This window comes from Aotus nancymaae, unplaced genomic scaffold (genome assembly GCF_030222135.1).
Source record: "Aotus nancymaae isolate 86718 unplaced genomic scaffold, 86718_ANA_hifiasm-v0.15.2.pri h1tg000059l, whole genome shotgun sequence".
Lineage (NCBI taxonomy): Eukaryota > Metazoa > Chordata > Mammalia > Primates > Aotidae > Aotus > Aotus nancymaae.
In genome coordinates, this window is record NW_026988473.1 from 54,810,573 (window position 1) to 54,832,743 (window position 22,171).

Here is a 22,171-nt window from a genome sequence, read left to right on the forward strand (position 1 = left end):
CTGGAGTGCAGTGGCGTGACCTTGGCTCACTGCAACCTCCGCCTCCCGGGTTCAAGCAATTCTCTTGCCTCATCCTCCCGAGTAGCTGGGACTACAGGCGCACACCACCATGCCCAGCTAATTTTTTGTATTTTTAGTAGAGACGGGGTTTCACCATGTTGGCCAGGATGGTCTCGATCTCTTGACCTCGTGATCCGCCTGCCTCGGCCTCCCAAAGTGCTGGGATTACAGGTGTGAGCCACCACGCCCGGCTCCTGGTGTTTTCTTATTATTTCATGAGTACAGTTTGTTTCTTTCCTACTAAGCCCATGGAGGTCACTCCTAACTCTTGAACTAGAATACTAAATTAAATTAAGGACGTTAAATTTAAAAGCCATAAAACTTATGGCCTATGTCTGTTCAAAAGATTTATTTAAAAATGGAATTTGTAATAATCTCTGCCTTTAGCTGTTATATACTGTCTTAAATGTAGGGTTACAGAACAGTACATTGAATAGTTCTTGCAGATACTACCCTTTCTATATTAGACAATGCACAATTTGGCACTGGGAAAGAAAGTATTCTCTGTGAGCAGAGAGATCTTTCTTTGCCAAATTAAAATCACACAGAAAATGTAAATAAATAAATAATCTTTATTTTTCATAGTCATAATTGAGCTTTTACAGAATAGATTCTTCCTCTCTCAAACAGACAGACTCTAACCTTCTGCTGTAATCTTGGTTTGAACAAATATCTGGATGATCTTTCTTCGTATTTCTTTGGTCTTCACAGTATAGACTATGGGGTTTAGCACAGGGGGTACAAGAAGGTAGGCATTTGCCATGAGGACATGAGTCAGTGGTGACAGGTGCTTTCCAAAGCGATGAATGACAGACACCCCAATGAGTGGCACATAGAAGATGAGTACAGCACAGATGTGTGAAACACAGGTGTTGAGTGCCTTCAGCCGACCCTCCCTTGAGGCAATAGCCATTACTGTTTGAAGTATAAACACATAGGAGAGGAGGATGGATAGGGAGTCAGAACCCTTGGTGAAGATGACAGCGATGAGGCCATAGAGACTGTTGACATGGGTGCTGGCACAGGCAAGGTGCATAACATCTTGATGGAGGCAGAAGGAGTGGGAGAGGATGTTGGAGCGGTAGAAGGGAAGCCTCTTGATGAGGAAAGGCACAGGGAAGACAACACAGACTGCCCTTGACAAGATGACTAACCCTGTTTTGCAGACCACACCATTGGTTAGAATGACACTGTACCTGAGAGGGCTCCAGATTGCCACAACCCGATCAAAGGCCATTGCCACCAGCACCCCAGACTCAATGGCTGAGAAGGTGTGGATGAAGTACATCTGAACAAGACAGGCATCAAAGGCAATGGACCTGTAGTTAAACCAGAATATTCCTAGCATAGAGGGCAAAGTACAGAGGGCAAGCCCCATGTCTGCCAATGCCAGCATGCACAGAAAGTAGTACATAGGGATATGTAGAGATGATTCAGATTTGATGGTAGAGATTATGATGCTATTGCCAAAGAGGGCAATGACATATATAGCACCCAATGGGAATGCCATCCAATAATACTTTTGCTCAAGCCCTGGAATTCCAGTTAAGACAAAGTAAAGGTGTTGGAAGTGGGAGTAGTTATTATCTGCATGATGCCAACGTGAGGTAACCATGGGAAAGAAACCTGTGGGATCCTGATGAGTGGTTTCCTAAAAATACAGTGACAAAGATTAATGATACATTAGACTCAATTCCTTGAAAGTGGAGCTATTTTTTTCCCCACGTAAATGTGTATGTTAGGGGGTAGAGGAAGCAAAGTTTAAGAGGAGACAGAATCCCTAAACTTATCACTCCAAGGTGCATCCTGTTGAGTAAAGTTCTACTGACCTAAGGGAAAATGACACCCAAGAATAAGTAAGCCATATTCAGCTTAAAGCAGACACTGTAGCACCAACCCATTAAGTAAAATATCTTCTGCTTCTCCTGTTATTTTTTTCCCCATTTCTAATTGATGTCTTATAAGCTATTGAGTCAGAAACTGAGGACATAATAACCCAGCCACTATAAGTATAACAGAGTCAATATGAAATATAAATCGTTTGATTATCTGCAAAGAATGCCATTCCCATCCATCACACTTCTTATGTCCAGGGCTTTCATGAAGGCAATAGATCTTGTACCTGGGACAGGGGTGGAAATACCCCTTGCACACACCTATGCTTCTCTTTAAGCATGCCCCTCCTTTGTTTCCTCAGAGCCTCAGAATCATTGTCAACCCAAGAAGCACAGACACTTCAATCATTTAAAATTTAAAATGTTTGTCACTGCTAAATTAGTGAAATCTTAGAATATGGGGGAGTAAATTATACTTGGTAAAGCAACAACAGCAATTGTTATCTAGAATAACCCATTCTGTCCAAGAGAAAGTAAGAAACCCAGGGCTCAGTGGAAGACTCTTTCAGGATCAGAATTATCTGGCAATTTCTAATTGCTAAGGCACAATGATCGTGTTACACCCTGATGTTTTGGATTATGGAGGCCTCCGTGGAGATCTGGAAGGCACTTCACATTGCCAGAACCAGTACCTATACTAACTATCAAAGACCCTTTGATGGGCTCATTCTACTTTGGACATGGTTGCCAAAAGTAGAATATATTCTCACTGAAAACCTGTTAACCTTAAGACTCTCATCAGTTACCTTGATCGATTGATTGGAATCAAGTTGACTAAGAAGCAATGTAGTGTTAAGAGTATGGACTTTAGATCCACACAGCCTGTATTTAGATCCCAGCTTTCCCTGCTCCTCAGTAAAGCCCCTACATATGTAATGTGTGGGCAATCACAATATCTACTTCATAGGATCAGTGTGAGATTTAAAATTTAAAAGTCTTAGAAAGAAAATATGTTCTTTTATTATGATAAATTTGAACTAAAAGTTTTGTTCTTCATATTCAGGATTAATATTGAATTATTGTTTTCTATTTTTGTTTGTGTGCATTTTTTGACCACAGTTTTTGCAGTGGAGGTGAAAACTAAGAGATTATCCTCTGTCACAAATAATCACATCTAATTCTGTAGCCCTTGCATTTTTTAAATAATTTACTCTCTGCTTTACAACTATTAAGCATTCCATCTCCAGGCTACGTATACATTTCTGAGTGACCCATTCTCATGATAAATCAAAAAGCATATTATAAATGTTTTTAACATCTCCAAAAATACTCTTTGAAAGATTTCTAATCAAGTTTTCCCCAACCATAGCCAGAGTATTTTATCTATTTATGTAAAATATCAATTTATTTCCATTTCTCTTATGAAAGACAGCTGACTTAGTTCAAGTTTGTGAACTAAATGAAATGCCAATAAACGTTTTCATCCATCCAAATAACTGTTCTTTTGGTTATCTCATGTCTTAGTGATTTTTTGAGAAAGAAAATTCTTATTAATTTTGTCAAACAATTTAATAGGAGGAATGAGGGAAAATTTTGAGAAGTGAGAAAATGAGAGAGGAAAGAAGAAAATAAGGTGGGAAAATGGAAGGAGTGAAAAAAATAAAGGAAAAAACAAAAATTCAAAGAATAACAGAGGTAGAAATTGAACTATTTCACAACCTGGAAACCATCATTCTCAGCAAACTGACACAAGAACAGAAAATCAAACACCACATGTTCTCACTCATAGGCGGGTGTTGAACAATGAGAACACATGGACACAGGGAGGAGAGCATCACACACTGAGGTCTGTGGAAGGGAACTAGGGGAGGGATGGGAGGGGTGGGGAGTTGGGGAGGGATAACATGAGGAGAAATGCCAGATATAGGTGATGGGGAGGAAGGCAGCAAATCACATTGCCATGTATGTACCTATGCAACAATCCTGCATGTTCTTCACATGTACCCCAAAACCTAAAACAGAATAAAATACATATTTAAAAAAAGAAAGAAAATCTAAAGCCTAGATAAAGAAAATAACTTGCCCTGGATCAACAACCTGTTGGTAGATTTAAAAAAGAGAGAAAAATGGGGTAGGGAGTGAAGGGAACTGCATAGCCTTGTTGAGGAAAATTACCACTAAGTGCAGTGGAAGCTTGGGTGCTCCATTAGAGAAGACAAAGGCAAAATGCATCTCTTGGTCTTGCATGGGTCTTCAGATTTTTTATTTAACTATATTGTCCAAAGTCTAGAAAACAGGTGGAGTTCAAGTCTATCTTATGAAAATAAGGCTCTTGGACCCCAAGTTCTGCCTCTGAAAATTTTTCCTGGCTTGTCATTCTACTGCACATACTGCCACATTTCTGGAAAAACAGGCCATGTAAGTGTTCTGTATCTGCTCCCTAGGCTCCCACAACTTATGTGGCCTCATTATAGATACTAGATTGAAAGAGCAGGTGTCAAATTAAATAAATTATAAAATCTCTTTACCATGTGAGTAGTAGCAAACAAACAAAAAGAAACCCTTTCATTTGCTCTAAGTGTTAGAAAAACTTTCAGGTTTCCAGGCATTCTAGGACATTGTGGATAATAGTATAAGCTTGAGACTGACCTTAAAAGAAGAATTTATTCTTCATTATGCTAGTATGTCAGATGGGCAGGGTGGGCCTTAAGAAACAAAAATAAAAGCCCTCTTGAAATAGAGATTAATTGTAATCATCTTTCACCTGAGAGTAGAGCCACAAATTTCTTTCTTTAGGGGGAACATTCCTTTACTATAATTATTCCAGGTTCTAGATAAAAGGATTTTTTTAAAAGACCCAATACCTAACCAATCAAGAAACATGCATGCCATATTCTATACCTGACACTTACCTTCTGCCTACATTTATTTCAATCACTGAGAGCTTCCTACCTCCAAAGGCAATGCATTCACGGTACAGGATCTGATTTCTATCCACCTCTTAGAAAAGAGTCATCTGTACACCCTTAGGATAAATAAGTTGTGACTTTATATCTTTCTTTTAAAGCAGATGTGAGTGGGAAAGAAGGCAAGGCACAGGACTTGTCTCTACTTGGGTAGAGGAATGAAGAACAAGGAAGATAAGGAGAAATGGAAAGAAGTACTTGGGAGCCAGTTAGAGACTTCAGTAATGATATCAGAACATGTCCTGTGGACTGACCAATCTTACCTTCTAGTTTTATCCCCAAACTCACCTGGTTGCTGAGAGAAGCCTCAACTAGAAAATAATTCTTAAGCAGCCTGAGGTTTGCCTGGCAAAACCACTGTCATTACTCCATGAGGGCTTTTATGTCCTGAGCTGCTCTGGTATTACTCCCATTACTGTGCCATAGAGAGTTTCACATTTCCACAAACAGGGTTATTCTCCAGAGCCTTCAAAGACCAAGGAGGTTTCTCTAGGGCTCAGATCACTCTTTAGAGTCTCATGTCTGGGAAAGAAGATAATATTGAGGACATTTGAGAAATGTATGTGTGCGGAGGTGGGGTCATTGGGAAGTTCAGGGCTGGTTACTGCTCAATCACAGTCTCTCAGAGACATCTTAACCATTTCACTGTTTCAGTGACCTAAATAAATGATAGTTACTTTTATTTTTCTCAAAACATAGGAAAACTAACAAAAAAAGTTCAAGGAAAAGTTACTCCATGATTTTCCCATTCAAAATGATTCTATAGTTGAAATGGCTTCCTAATAAATGAATATTTCTGCTATTTTATTTGCTTTTTTTCAACCTTCAATATCAACTTAGTCATAAGTCATGCCCTGTGTAAAAGGAAGGTAAAAAGTCCTTCAGGGAACCATGAATCAATGACACAATCAATCAAGAGACAATGAATATTCCACAACATTACATTTACTTTCAGATGCTACCACTCCTACCTGCTTTATGAATAATAACGGCAGCAATAATAATAGCAATAATAACATTCTACATTAATTATGCACTTTAGCAGTCATATTTATCACATTCATTTTATACTTCAATCATTATAACACACATAAATCCTCATAAACACACATGTAATCCTCATATGAAGTGGATATGTTACTCTCATCCTCATTGTTCAGCAAAGAAAAGAGGACATTGAGAAATGGCCCAGATTCTAGATGTAATTCTAAGAATTCGATTGTAGCAATTACTTAGGATAGAAATAACAGAGCAGTGGCTTCTCAATGCCGGAGGTGTGTTCTGGACTTCCTGGATCTTGAAGGTCACCATGGCTAGGTAAGGAAGACATGCTCAAATAGAATGAGGCTTACATTCCAAGCTCTCTTATTCATTTATCATTCATCTACACAATAGCCCCAGAGTAATGTAATATTAATGCAGATCATTCTTTTAACATGATAGTCTCTCAAAATGTTGAGTTCTGTAACACAAAATTTATATCTACATCACATAATCACTGTTTCAATACTGTTTGAACTAATTAACATGGAACTTCTCTACTTGCGATGTCATAACCTCTATATTCCACTGTTCATAATAAATGTTTCTCCTTGCAACCCAGTTATGCCCTTATTCATATTTTTCTTCTATATTGACACATAGGGGATCTAAGGAATTGAATCACTCTGATTTTATTTTAGCTGCTCAGCCAATGTTTTATTACTTATCCAGATGGATCATTTGTATCTTACATGGAATCTGATTTTTTTAAATCTTAGCTTTTGATCATACATTGCTAGCACAATTATAAAATTGAACAAATGTTACTACATCTTTTTTTAACATCTTGAAAATTGAAAATGGCTAGAAGATGCTGATTATGCAATACATTAAATTTTATGGCCCTGCAAATTTAGAGCATCTATCTTTAGCTTATTAATTTGATTTTCTTTGGTTAGATACTTACCTTATTCCCATTAAAATCAATGCCTAATATTCACCACATATTTGAAATCCTCAACTCAGTCTTTATCCCATCACTTTCTATAGAAAAACGTTACTCATTCAAAATTTTTGTGATTAGATCTAATCTCTTTCACTTAGTCCCCTCTACTTACTGAAATATGTTCCCGCCCATCCTTACCTTTCCAGCATTTAAGTAAATTCGCTTTTCTTAGATTCAGTAGAAACCCCATTCTATTTCTAGTGTCTTTTAACTCCATTTCCTACTTGACCACTAGCTATTCTTATCCTACCCTCTCCTTTGGCAATTGTATTTACATACATGTATTGTTAACTCCCACATCAAAGCAGATTTTTCCCGAATCTGTATCTCTGATAATAACGTTTGTCTTGAATTTCAGGCAGTTACATGTTTCTGTCTGCTTGTCATCGTCCTCTCTGTATCACAAGAATTTCCCCAAATCAACATGTCCATAACTTTAAAAAGTACCTTTATGCCTTCCCCCTATACCTTAAATGGCTATTTCTTGAATTTTATAACTCAGTTAGTAGTACAATACAACTAGCCATGTAAACTTTTGTGATATTGACCTGTATGGATGTGTATGTGTGTGCGTGTGTGTGTGTGTGTGTGTGTGTGTGTGTGTGTGTGTGTATGTTTTCATGAAATGTCTTTCTATTCTTTTGGTATAAAAATAACATTATGGGGCCAGGCGTGGTAGCTCAAGCCTGTAATCCCAGCACTTTGGGAGGCTGAGGCTGGCAGATCACCTGAGGTCAGAAGTTCGAGACCAGCCTGGCCAACATGGTAAAACCCCATCTCTACTAAAAATACAAAAAAATTAGCCAGGCTAATGGTGGTGGTGCACACCTATAATCCCAGCTACTCGGGAGACTGAGGTACGAGAATTGCTTGAACCCAGAAGCCAGAGATTGCAGTGAGTTGAAATTGCACCACTCACTGCACTGCAGCCTGAGTGACAGAGCAACACTTTGTCGCAATAATAATAGGTTGGTGCAAAAGTAATTGCGGTTTTTGCCATTAAAAGTAATGGAATTGGTCCTTTTTATTTAACTTGCTGAATCTGGGGACATACAATTGTTTGTAGTATTGCTATCTGTTTAATAAATCTGTTTGATTAATAAATCTGTTAAATAAATATCTCTATAAAGCTATTCCCTCTTTTACTTCTAATATTAATACTTTATGCTTTTACATTTTGTCAGTCTGGTTAGGGGAACGTGGTAGACAGATTTTAAAATACTTCCACCAAGGTTTACACTTATTATTATGTCATGTTATATAAAATAAAGGTGATTATCCAGGCAAGCTTCATCACTTGAGGAAAAAGAAAAAGAGGGATACTTTTTTCCTGCTGATAGAAGAAGAGTAAGTCAGAGATAGTTGAAGTATATGAAGAATTAAAAATGCCATTTCTGGCTTTGAAGATGGGAGAGACCATATTTATTTATTTCTCAGCAGAAACCTTGCATGCCAGAAGGGAGTAGAATGATATATTCAAAGAAATAAAAGAAAAAGAAGGAAAGAAGGAAGGAAGGAAGGAAGAAGGAAACCTGTTAAGTAAAAATATTATTTTGAGCAAAATTGTCCTCCAAAAATGAAAAATATTTTCCAGTTAAATAAAAGCTGAGGAAGCTCCTTACCTGTTCTGCAAGAAATGCTAAAGACGGTTCCTCAAGTTGAAATGAAAGTATACCAGATATTAAGGTAAAGTCAAACACAAATAGGAGATTTTACAATAAAGGTAAATATGAACAAATAGAGCTTGGATTATTGTAATTGTGATACATATAATTTAAATGAAAAATAGATAAAAGAACTATAAAATCTATTTTAACGGGCATACAAAATATACAGAGGTATAACATGTGGCATCAATCACATAAAGTGGGGAGTGGAGTTATAAAGGAGTTTTTGTATGGAATTGTAGTTGTTATCAGTTAAAAACAAAATGCTATAATTTAATATGTTTTATGTAATTGCAATGGCAACCACGAAGAAAATAATTGTAGATATTTTCACACAAAAGAATGAGAAAAGAATGGAAGGTGTCACTATGAAAAGATGAAACCCAAAGGAAGGCAGCAAGATGGAAAGAAGGACATAAAAGCTATAAGACATATACTAAACAATTGACAAAATGACAATAATAAGTCTTTTTCTATCAGTAATTAAATGTAAATGGATTAAGCTCTCCAATCAAAAGACATAGATTGGCTGAATGGATAAAACAAGATCCAACTATATGCTGTCTTAGAGAAACTAACTTTAGATCTAAGGACAAACGTAGTCTGAAATTAAAGGGATGGCAAAAGCGTATCCATGCAAGTGATGACCAAAATGGAAATAGGGACATCTATGCTATTATCAGACAAAATAGATTGAACCTTAAAAATATACTTGAATAAACATGTCTTCAGAGAAATGATCAACAAGCCTACAAAAATATGCTCAACATCACAATCATAAGAGAAATGCAAATCAAAACCACAATCAGACATTTCCTAAAATCCATTAGATGACAGCAATAAAATAAACAAATAGATTTAAAAAAACAGGACATAACGTGTCAACAAGGATGTAGAGAAATTGACACCCTTGTGCACTATTGATGGAGTACGACTGGTGCAACTGCTATGAAAAATAGAATGAAGTTTCCTCAAAAAATTAAAAATATAATTACCATATGATCCACCAATTCCACAGCTGGGCTTATATCCAAAAGAATTGTAAAAGGGTCTCAAAGAGATATCTGCATATTCATGTTTATAGGAGTATTATGAACAATAGCGAAGAGGTGGGAGCAACACAGATTTCCATCAGCAAATAAATGGATGAACCAAATCTGGTAGATACATGGAAAATTACTCACCCTTAACAATAAACTAAATCATGTCACATGCTACAACATGAATAAATTTTGAGGACGTAACACTAAGTGAAATAAGCTAGTTACACAAAGGCAAATAAGGTGTGATTCCACTTTATATAAAGTATCTGAAGTAGTCAAATTCATAGAAACAGAAAACACAACAGCGGTTAACAGAAGCTACGGGCAGGTGGAAACAGGGAGCTGTGGTTTCATGGCCATAGAGTCAGATTTGCAAGATGAAAAAATTTTGGAGCTCTGTTGCATAACAATGTAAATATACTTATCACTACTAAACTGTACAGTTAAAAATGGTTAAGATGGTAATTTTATTTTATGTCCCTTTTAATCATGATTTTTAAAACCATATAAAAGATTTGGAAAATAAATAAGACAAATATTAAAATAACCACAATAAATGTTCAATGTGTTATGAGCTATATGAGAAGATTAGACAAAAGTTTGGCTGTTTGAAATTAGGAGAATCATTGTTAACTGGTAGAGGACAGGGAAGACTGAGGAAATGTAATGTAACAAGCACAATTTAAATGAACACTTAGAACATGATTAGGATTTTAGATTAATGACCTATAAGAATATTTCAGGTGGAACAAAGAGTTTACATGGGAATATGCAGGTGAGAACACGTATAAAATTTTTAGGGGAAATCACTGTAGCCCTGCTTAGCTGGTTAACAGGATGAGGGAAGGATAGTGGTAAAAGTGGAAATATTGGAACTAGAATATTAGGGGTATGGACTACCTTAAGAATTTGAATTTTATTCAAGGGGCAGAGAACAAATGATGAAAAAGTTCTGCAGGAGAAAATAAAATGATTAGAGATATTTTTTAGAAGAGCAGAAGGTGATGGAGAACAGAAGTCAAAACAAGGCTAACGCATTGTAAACGAGGGTTAAGGCAATAGAGTAGAACAAGCTGGACTACCAAGAACATCATAGAGACACAGCAGAACTCGTTAAATATATACTGATTCATGAGAGAATATAAGAGTAACTTTAAATTGCCTTGATGGAATAGAGGAATGGTAGTACCATACACAAATGCAGAAACATAGTTTGCTTTGAGAGGCATAAGGAGCCACTTTCCTCCACTTTTAACTGCTTTGAAAGGTTTCCCTTAACTGGTCTCCTAGCTTCTGTTTTTGTGAGCCAAAGTCCATTCTTACTCTACATGGCAGGTGGAAGGAACTTTCTAAAATTAGAAATCACACTTTTATACTCCTGCTTTTTATACATCCCAATGTCTTCCCACGCACTTAGAATTAAAATTTCTAATCATGTCTGATGACACCATATGGCAGAGTCCTGCAAATGTCTCCAATGGCTTCTTGTTACCTCTCCCTTCTTCTCTTGATTGCAAGTACACTGGCTACCTTCTTGCTCCTCAGAAATGCCGAGTCTTGCCTCCCTGCCTTAGCACTGCCCTGGAACACATTTTCTCCATGTCTCCTCATGGCTAGCTCATTATCCGCATTGAGCTCTCAGCTTAAATATTACCTCTTCTAACGTTTCTGCAGAATTTATTCCTCTTTATTTATTACCCCATGACCCTTTTCTGTTTATTTTATAGACTTTATGTAGAGTCAGCTGGAATTATTACAATTGTTTACTCGTTTATTCTCAGCCACTTCTTACTGAAAGGTAAAATCCATAAAACCAGTCTTATATCCCTTATTTACTACTGCAGCCTAGAACAATATCTGGCACATATCAGGTGCTCAAAAGTATCTGTTGAGTGAAAGCCATTTTACCCATCGATGGGGTAACATGGAAAACCGATAACAATGTGCAAAGACTGTAAATAATAGGAGTTAGGCATTGAACTGGACACTTGGCTATCATTCCGTCTGAACTCTTTTTACTGATTAGGAAACTGAAGCTCAGACATGTGAAGTAGCTGGTCCACAGCCTTACAGTGACAAACTGACAAAGTAGAGATGTTCCCCAAGATTGTTCTAGATCTGGCGAACAGAGCAACATACTTTGGCCTTCTAAAACATAGTATCAAATGACACATGCCTTGATCTGAGAAAAGGAGGGACCCAGGGATGGTTTAATTCTGTCCCTCTCTCTAACATATTAGGACAGACTTATTTGTCACATTAATAAATTACCACCCTGGATGCCAAGGACATCATAGTGCAGATAGATAAGAGGTCTTTTCTACTGTTTAGAGATTAGAAGAGAGATGGCTTTGGATTCCAGGGTGATGAAAGAACAAGAAATAGTACGTTGAACACAATAGAGCCTAAGACAGACCTTGGATATAGGATTGTGGAGGTAGCAAAAGCCAATTTAAGCAGTGTCTCCTGCTCCATTCTCCATGGGGCTAAATTTCAGTTGATAAGTTTGAGGGCGGTCTCTAGATCCAATAGATCACACCAGCTGGAATTTGGAGGGGGGATGCAATGACATAAGTCCAGGAGAAGTCTGGCTGGAGCCTGGGGATAGAAAGATGAATGCACCATCTCCCGAAAGGGAGTATGGAATTGACAGGGACGAGCCAAGATAAATCCGTGATCGGGGATCTGGTTACCCAGTCTGCTGCAGGGATTACAAAAACAAAAGGACCCCAGAAGGGTCTGAAGGAGGGGAGGAGCAGTGAATGGCGTGACGCACAGTGAGAGCCCAAGCTCTTCACAGAGATTTGGCTGATTATGTCTGAGGTGTGACAGAAAAGCCACAAGCTGGGATGGGGTGTGGAGGTGTCTGGTGATACCTGATCCATGAGAAAACAAGGCATTTATTAAGAATAAGAAAAGGCAGGGAACATGAGGAAAAAACAAAGTGCAGGGAAGAGAGAGAAAAAGAGGAAATCAAAATGACTGGGCCAGAGGAATGAGGCTGTCCAGTCAAACCAGCTGATGTATTTCAGAGAGATCTGGCTTTATAAGTGACAGTGTGCCCACAGCCAGATACGGAGATCAAACCATACCAAAGATCAGAGCTCATTCTGTAGCCCAGCTAGTCTTTGAATGGATTCTGGCTTTACTTGGAGGGTGCAAAACAAAGTGACTAAGTGATCCTTGCAGAGATAAAACCTGTGACTTTAGTGCTATAAACACCATGTGGTACCCAAACTAAGCTAATGGCAATTAGTCAAAACAAAGTTAAGCATCAAAACCAGAATGAGTCCCTGAGGACTGATCCAGGAGCACTCTCTGGAGCTCATTATCTACTCTCTGAAAAAAAAAAATGCCAGGGAGGGATTGTGGTAAAGGTCCCAAAACAGACAGGTCAGGGGAAGACAGAGCATCAGGGCCTCCCGTCTCTATGAGCTTAGGGCTAGCGTGGGCAGAGAGGGATATGCTTGCTAGGCTATAAGATCAAGAATGGATGTTACGGATGGAGAGATTTTTTCATTCCTGCTGCAGTTCAAAGGTCATCATGGTCCTTCTATTGGGCAGAACAACAAGTTTTTAACTATTATCTTTGAGCCTCCCCATGGGGCTCTGGCAAGGCAAGGCTGGACACCTGTGCTTACCCTCCCTGTACCCCACACCCCACCCACTTTCCTAGATATGGTACAACCAGAGAAACATAAAGATACAGCCCAGGCAGTTCACTAAAACACCTGTGTGTGAGGTTCGCTGGGAGAAACCAGGTGTGGTGAGTGAACCGCACAGTAGGAGAAGCCAGTGTGGGAAGGACAGTCTGACTGGGGATGACAGTGAGAAAATAATCAGGGAGAGGGTAGGAAGTAAGGAGATGAGGCAAGAAAGAGAGGGAGAAGGAGGGAGAAAAGAGTTTGGATTTTCCTGTTCTGAGCCTAGAAGGACCGAAAGACAGGGAAAATAATTTGACACTTCTCAAAAAGTTATATCAATTTCTGAGAAGTTGACTGAGAAATTATGATGGGGCAGGTGGAGCGATAAGAAAAGCACAGTGCCCATTGCAGAGGAGGGAGATACGAAGTTCTAAATCCGGGCGAGAGAAAATTTGGCTTAAGCGGGCTTTTCAAAACAACTCATACAATTCATGAAACTTATTTCAAGTATAATGGATAGATGTTGTTGTATAAATGAAAAATATAAAATATAAAGATAGTCTTTTACTTCGAATAGCTCACAAGGTAGTAGGAAGGCATGGAAAGGGTTGCAATAATGAGTAGATTATGCTATACAAATGTGTGGAGGCCACATACAGAGGCTGTGCAACTGGAAGCAATTCATTTAAAGGGGATTAATACCTCACAAGGCCTATGGGAGCTGGTAGCATATGACTTACAATAGGGATGAATTGGTTCCTGAGATAGAAAATGGAGAGAAGGCAGATATAACTGCAGGTTCAAAGGCAAGAGTTATGAAGCAACAGTTTTTGGAATTGGGTAAAAATCTAAGATGACTAGAGATAAATGACCCTATAATATCATACTTTAGAATTAGAAAGTTGGAGCAGACTTTTCTGACCAAACATCACTGAAAGATGTCTCAAAAAAATTTATAAGTTGTTCTAAACTTACTGGTGGCCAAAAATCCTGAATGAAGGAACTTGGGGACACTTGAAAATTCAATGGCGATATCTTCCATGCCTTATATATGGTCTGATTTTCTACCTACCTTGCTCCAGTGATAATTTGCTAAGGTCCTCATTCCACAATTCTTCAGGGCAAAGCTGAATCTCATGAGAATTCCCAGTGAAGTCACAACATGAGAAATAATCTGAATATATGGAGCAGCAGAACTGACTGCTTTGCCTTTTATTTCAAATGCCCACTAAAATTTGAAACTGAGAATATGGGAGCTTATGATCTAAGTTTAAGACCTATCACCTTATGATTTCTCTTCCCTATATTGTTTCCTTTCTCAACCCCAGATGCTATGCTTGATTTTCTTTTGTTGTTGTTTTTTGGGGGGACCCCTATATGCATAGGTCTCATATCTATATTTCATGATGTCCTATTGGATCTTTTACTTGGTGAGGTAATTTATCTATGGGATATATCACATCTTCCACAGATTCCTGGATGCTGAGCACTAAAGATATCTCTCTTAGTACACTCAGGGATAATACAGAGACAAAGCAGGGTCCAGGATATGGAGGGGTAATCATTGCCATGGTGACAAGTCCACTCTGCTAGACATTTCTTCCTTTTGTGGTTTATCCCCTATGGCACAACTCCTGGAGAATTTATACTATAAATTCTCTCACATCATCCACTTCTTGAAGCTGTTATAATACTATAGCAATTATCTGCAACCAAGACTCTGTCTGACCAATCCTCTTCGATGCTGGTCTGGTAAGTACCAGGGAGAATTTTGAAGAGCACTCTGATAGCCAGGACTAGGTCTAGACCCAAGTGTAAAGCGAGCAAATTTGTCTATAATGTCTGCCTTCTCTATGTGGCTACCCAGGTCTCTCCTTTACACCAGCATCAAGTCACCTTTATACCTAAATATCCTACGTTTCATCCCTTTAGTCGTGTTAATAGGAACTAATCTGGTAATGAACAAAATTTTTGTTCTTTCTGAGACTAGAAGAATCGAAAGAAGACAGGGCAAATAATTTGACACCTCTCAAAAAGTTACATCAATTTCTGAGAAGTTGAGTAGTTGACTGAGAAATTACGATGGGGCAGGAAGAGCAATAAGAAAAGCACAATGCTCATTGCAGAGAGAAGGGAGATACGAAGTTTTGAATATTCAAATATTGAGCATTGTTCAATAAATGCATTTTAGTGACCAAGTCCTCACTTGTGATTTTCAATCCATAAAATTAGGTGTATAGAAACAAAGATTCAGTAAGAGGAAGAATTGCTTTTATTTGTAGCAATCTACCAAACATTAGAAATAAAATAAGAATGATCTGACAGTGTGTGTGATGTGATCACAAGAAATACGTTTATGATCTTCTCCATTTCAAATGCATATAAATGCAGGTATGTGTGCTGCATATTGAAGGGATGTTTGTGAATCTCAGATGAACATGTTTGTATGTAAAGACTCATTGTCTTTACATGTGTGTTTATGGAAAAATGATTGAGTCTTGTTTGTACCTGGCTTTGATTGAGGTGGCAAGAGATTGATAGTACTTGCCGCTTAGAATTTATAGAGATAAATACATACATCATATCACACATATGCATATATATATAAAACAACATATATATGTACAGTTACTTTCATTATCACATGCCTTTTCATGTGAGTACATGCATATATATAGTACATATACAGAGGTGACTCTATCTTAGAGAGTAAATATTTATTTGTGCATTTATGTATCCTTGCATGTGTATATGTATTTTGTTTGAATGCCTATCAATTTGATATGCATTTGCCTCAAAAATATTTCTTTCTGAATTTAAACATTTTTTACATGTGTATGAGTATACATGTGTTTCTGTGTATTAATTTCAATGGGTGTGTGCATGTATATATGTCTGTTATGTGATGTTATAGACATTGCTTACTAAACATGAGTATCCTTCGTGTGTGAATAGTGTATGTGAGAAAAGATGTATGTGATTCTGGTATGCTAGTTAGGTGTGTATAGGAGGGTTTTCAAAATTCTGGGATGAAGGAGACCTGTTAAATGCAGCGTTCCCATGTGGTGGCTTAAACATCCCCACAAAAGCCACCTGTCTCAAACCTTCTCTACTTTACCTTCTATGAAACACACCAACTACCTGATCTGTTTTAATTATCAGTAACAATCTATGAAGTGCATGACATGCATTAAATATCTCTGTTCTCCTGATTTCAAGCCCAGCTGCTTAGAAGCTCAATCTGTTATATACTTCAGTCAGAGAGGCAGAGACTGTGACAGTCATAAAGAAAGGGAAGGGAGTAGAAATATGTTGGGAAGAAAGAACTCCTCTAAAGGAGAGAATAATGATTTGGAAAAACTTACATGAGGTGTGTATGAGGGGTGAATGGGATATTTCTAAGAAAGAAATAAGAAAGCTCAGTGGCATTTCAGAAAGAAGGATAAAATCCAGGAGGAAAGTTTAGAGAAATAGAATTAGTAACTGCAAAATAGAAGTGCCAAAGATTTATAAATCATATATTCTGAGGCTTAATATAAATCAGAACCTGAACTTACAATCATAAATAACTAAACCTTCTCTTTAGGAGGTAACGGTCCACTGAGGAGGAAGGCAAAGGAAGAAATACTAATATTTGAGAATGGCAGGTACTCAACTCTACGTGCCATAGTGTGACAGGAGGAAGTAAATAGCTCATCCCAGGCTGTGTGTTTGAAGAAAGGTAGTCAGGGAGAAGAAAAGCAATGCCTGAGCTGAAACTTCATGATACCTATAAGGTATGCTGATGCAGAAAGGGTGAAGAAAATTCTGTTATAAATGTATTATTTGAAAGTTTAAAATCCAATGACATATTCAAGGAATCACAGTTGTTCTGGGAAGCTGAGGTGCATGGGTGGATATGTATTAGAAAGATGTTAATAAGTAAAGGTTGTCTAGGACCAGAGGGTGATAAGGCTTTTATGACCAATAAAAATATGACCTTTATTTTAAAGTAGTGAAAAAATCGGGTGATTTTAAGGAAAGACATCAAAGCCTCAATATCAGATAGCAAATTATGATAACACCGTGGGCTCCATATAGAGAATCAGAAAAGCATGGGTGTATCGGCACAATCCAAATGAAAGCCTCAGCAAAGACTATCACACTGTTGATGAGTAAAAGAGCTGAATACAAAAGAAAATTTTGAAGAGAGACAATGGAGCTTACTAAATAGACAGTTGCTCATTTAATATGAGAGCCATCTTACCAAGAAAAAATAAAGTATTAGTTTTAAAGCCAGTCATTTTCAACCCCATTGCAATTCAGTATTAGTCCCTCACCACCAGTGATTACTATTTTGATCAAATCAATTTAATGCATACACTTCTAAGACTATCTCTAGGTGCTTACATACAAATGTAGCTGAGAGGTAGTACTTTGGGAAGTTTTTAAAACATGCATGATACCATAAAGCACAAATCATTCAGCAACTTTGTTTTAAACTCAACAAATGTTTTATTCTTGACCATAAGACTATCACGCATCATAATCATATATTTGATTAATAATAATTAGAATTCTCTCTATGAAGAACTCTACTTTTTTTTACTCTTGAAGAGCACAATCTTTTTTATGCCTTTTTGTGCATATGAATGTCTCTCTGATAGATATATCAAGAACTAGAATTGCCAAATCCAATGAATTTCTTATTTTAATACATTGTGCCAAATTGCTCTCAAATAGACTACAAAATTGCATAACCTTTACAGCCTTGATTTAAAGTCATCTTTTAATATCTTTTCCCCCACAGAAAATTTTATCAAATTTTATAATCTTGTCCCATTTGGTGAGTGAAAAAAGTTTTATTATTTTTAATATGTACTACTTCAGTAACCACTGAGATTGATTTTTTAATATATTTGTTCACCATTTGTCTTTATTCTTATATGAATAGTTGTTCATATTTTGCCAGATTTATATTAGATTGTCCAATTCCTTATTTGTTATAGTTCTTTACATATTTCAAATTCCAAACTTTTGTCAGTGGTGCAAATTGCAAATATTGTCCCATTCTGTGACATTTTGTTTATTCTTCCCCTCATTTTTTAACCACATACATGATACCTGTTGTCATAACAGATGTTTTAATTTTGGTGTTAACACATTTATTGATATTTTGACTTACGGTTTGAACATGTTATGTCTAGTTTTACAAAAAAAATTGTTTTGATATTATAAGGTTTCCTATGTTTTCATGTAAGTATAATAATTGCTTCACTTCACATTAGGTATTGCTCTAATTAGAATTTATTTAAATGCATACTATAAGACTGAGATCCAAATTATGTATATTTTTAAATATAGTAGTTTCCAAAATGTATATTTTCCCCATAGATTTTAAATGATACATATATAATTTCTGTATATCAAAATATCTATTTCTAGATTTTCAGTTCTGTCTGGGACAATATCACATTGTTCTAATTTCTTTAGAATTACAATGAGATTTGATAGTAATATAATGTGTCCCTTCTTGAGTCTTTTAAAAAATGCCTCATACATTTTTGATAATTTATATTTGCACAGAAAATTAAGGATGATATGACCTAGTTCCAGGATAATTTTTTGAGATTTATAATGGAGTTACAGTAAATCTGTATATTAATTTTTTTCATTGAGTTTTCCCCTCTTCAGTAAAGTTTTGTAGTTTTCCCAATAAAGAGATAGAAGTGTTATGTTAACTTTTATTCTTAAACTTTTTAGTTTGCTTGTTTGTCTTATTTATTTATTTTTCTCTCTCTCTTTTTTTGAGATGGAGTCTTGCTCTGTCACCCAGGCTGGAGTGCAACGGCGTGATTTCCACTCACTGCAACCTCTGCCTCCCAGGTTCAAATGATTCTCCTGCCTCAGTTTCCCAAGTAGCTGGAATTACAGGAGTGCACAACCACACCAGGCTAATTTTTGTATTTTTAGTGGAGAGGGGGTTGGTCAGGCTGGTCTCGAACTCCTGACCTCAAGTAATCTGCCTGCCTCATCCTCCTAAAGTTTTGAAATTACAGGCATGAGGCACCACGCCCGGTCTGTTTTATTTCTTTGCTTTATATGAGTGTGATGGTGACTTCTAAAATTTAATTTTCTTATATATTATGTTTCAGTGATTCAAAGGACAAAAGTTTTAATTTCAGTGAATTCTTAATATTAATTTTATATTTTATGAATTGAGCTAGTGGTGTTTTATCTGAACTATTTTCCTAACCGAGGTCATGAAGTTTCTATCCTATAAATTCTTATGAATGTTAAATAGTGTTAACTCTTACATATAGGTTCATGAAATATTTTAAGTTAACGTTTGTTTATGGTATATGATAAATAAAGATCTTAAGCCACCTTTTTTGGATATGGATATCTAATTGCCTTAGTACTATTTATTGAAAAGATTATCCTTTTCTTATTTAATTGTCATGTCACCCCTGCAGCAAATCAAGACACAGTTAAGGCATGAATGTCTGTCTAGACTCTTATTTCTTTCTCATTGATCTGTATGCCCATCCTTATGAGATAGACACTGTCTCAACTAGTGCTGCTTTACAGAGATTTTTGAAATTAAGTTGTGTAATTTTCACAAATTTGGTTTTCTTTTTTGAAATTGGTTTGGCTATTATACATCCATAGCATTTCCATATAAATTTTAGGATAAGCTCGTTAATTTTTGCCAAGAGGTCTGACAACACTTTCAATGGGATTTTGTGGAAAGTATAGATCAACTTGGAGATAATTGACATTTTAATTATATAAAATCTTCCAATCAATAAATATATTTTTTATTTATTTAAAATTTCTCTAACTCCTAAGCATCACTTTGTAGTTTTCAACGAACAAATTTTATATTTATTTTGTTTTGTTTTCTGTTTTTTCATTTTTCATAATTTTATAAATTTTTTTAAATTTTTAGATTGTTTGCTTTCAGATCTTTCGATTGTACAGACACATAACCGATGCTTTAATCTTGACTTTGTATCCTGTGGCCTTGCTAAACTTATTGATTGGTGTTAGTAGTTTTTTGATAGATTCTTTAAAATTTTCTACATATAGGTTGATGTCATCTGTAGATAGAGATTATCTTATTTTTCCTTCCCAAACTTGAAACTTCTTTTTTTTCCCTACTGCATTATCTAGAATCCTTGGTATAATATTCAAAAGAAGTAGCCAGAAATTATTGTTTCCTCATTCTAAATCTTACAGAGGAAATGTTCAGTCTTTTACATTTAAGTAGAATGTTCACTATAGGTTATTCACAGATACCCTTAATCTCGTTTAAAAAGTTCTCTATTTCTAGTTTATTAAGAGTTTTTATCATGAGTAAGTACAGGATTTTGACACATGCTTTTCTGTGCCCAATGAGATGACCATGCAATTTTTGTCCTTTTTTCTAATGTGTTTACATTAGTTGATGTTGAAATACAAAACCAACTCTGCACTTTGACATAAATTCCACATAATCACAGTGAAGAATTTTTTAAATATGTAGCCAAATTTAATTTTTAATATTAAGAATTTATATGTCTATTTACTTCAGGAATATTTGTCAGTCGTTATGTTTTTTGTTATGACTTTGGCTTTAGAATCAAGATTACACTGTGCTTCTGGATTGAGTAGGATTTTATAAAATCCTCCTCTATTTTAAAATGTTATGAGAAGGATTAGATATTATTTATTCTTTTAATATGTGATCTAATTCGCCCATGAAATCATCTGGACCTTGGATTTTTTTAGTAGGAAGATTTTTAATTAGTAATTGAGTTTGTTGGTTATAGCTCTGTTTAGAATTGCTATTTCTTCTTGAGTCAGTTTGATAATTTTTATTTTTCTAGTATTTTTTAAAGTTTCAACCAAGTTGTCTAATAGTGTTGTCCCACATTGCATTCCTGATTTTGCATCTTTTATTTTCTTTTTAAGCTTGCTAAGGGCTTTCAATTTTTTAATCTTTAATTTTGTCATCTATACTTTTTTTTATTTTATTCCATTATTTTCAGCTTTATTAAAGTAAAATTGGCAATTTAAAATTGTCTATATTCAAGGTGTACAATATGATGTTTCGATGTATGTATACATTGTGAAACGTTGACCACAATCAAGCCAATTAACATATTTATTACCTCACATAGTTATCATTGTATATGTGTGCGTGCATGTGTGTATATATGTATGTGTGTGTTTGGAGGATACCTAAGATCTGTCCTTTGGCAAATTTTAAGTATGCAATATATTATTATTAACCATAATTGTCATGCTGTACACTAAGTCTCTAACACTTACACATCTTATAAGTTTGTATCCTTTGACTAACATCTCCCTATTTCCCCCATGCCCCCTCAAACCCTGATAATCACCCTTCTATTCTGTTTCTATGAGCTTGATTTTGTTAGAGTTCACACAAACGTGAGGTTGTGCAGCATTTTTCTTACTGTGTCTGGCTTATTTCACTTAGCATAATGTCCTCCATATTTATCCATGTTGTTGCAAATGACAGGTTGTTCTTCTTTTTGAAGGCTGAATATTATATATATATATATGTATATAAAATATATCGCTGATGTGTGAAGAGGTTAAAAAGTGTGAGAGATAGATAGATAGATAGATAGATAGATAGATAGATAGATAGATAGATAGATAGATGATAGATAGATAGATAGATATTTTAACCTCTTCACACATCAGTGAACACTTAAGTTGTTTCCATATCATGGCTCTTATTAATAATGCTTCAATGAGCATGGGAGTGGAGGAATCTCTTTGAGATCATGGTTTTATTTCCATTGAATACATACCCAGAAGTGGGAATGCTGAATAATATGGTGGTTTCATTTTCAATTATTCGAAAAACTTTTATACTATTCTTCATAATGGGTGTACAAATTTACTCTCCTACTAACAATGTACAAGGGTTCCCTTTTCTCCACATTCTCACAAACACTTATTTAGTTTGGGTA

General features: G+C 36.1%; 1 protein-coding gene across 1 annotated transcript; it reads right to left on the reverse strand.

Annotated features, from left to right (window-relative positions):
* Window positions 1–697: 697 nt before the first annotated feature.
* Window positions 698–1,675, reverse strand: LOC135270245 (olfactory receptor 51H1-like). Its single transcript, XM_064365613.1, has one exon. It carries the CDS (start codon window positions 1,673–1,675, stop codon window positions 698–700), a length of 978 nt encoding a protein of 325 aa, XP_064221683.1.
* Window positions 1,676–22,171: the final 20,496 nt, after the last annotated feature.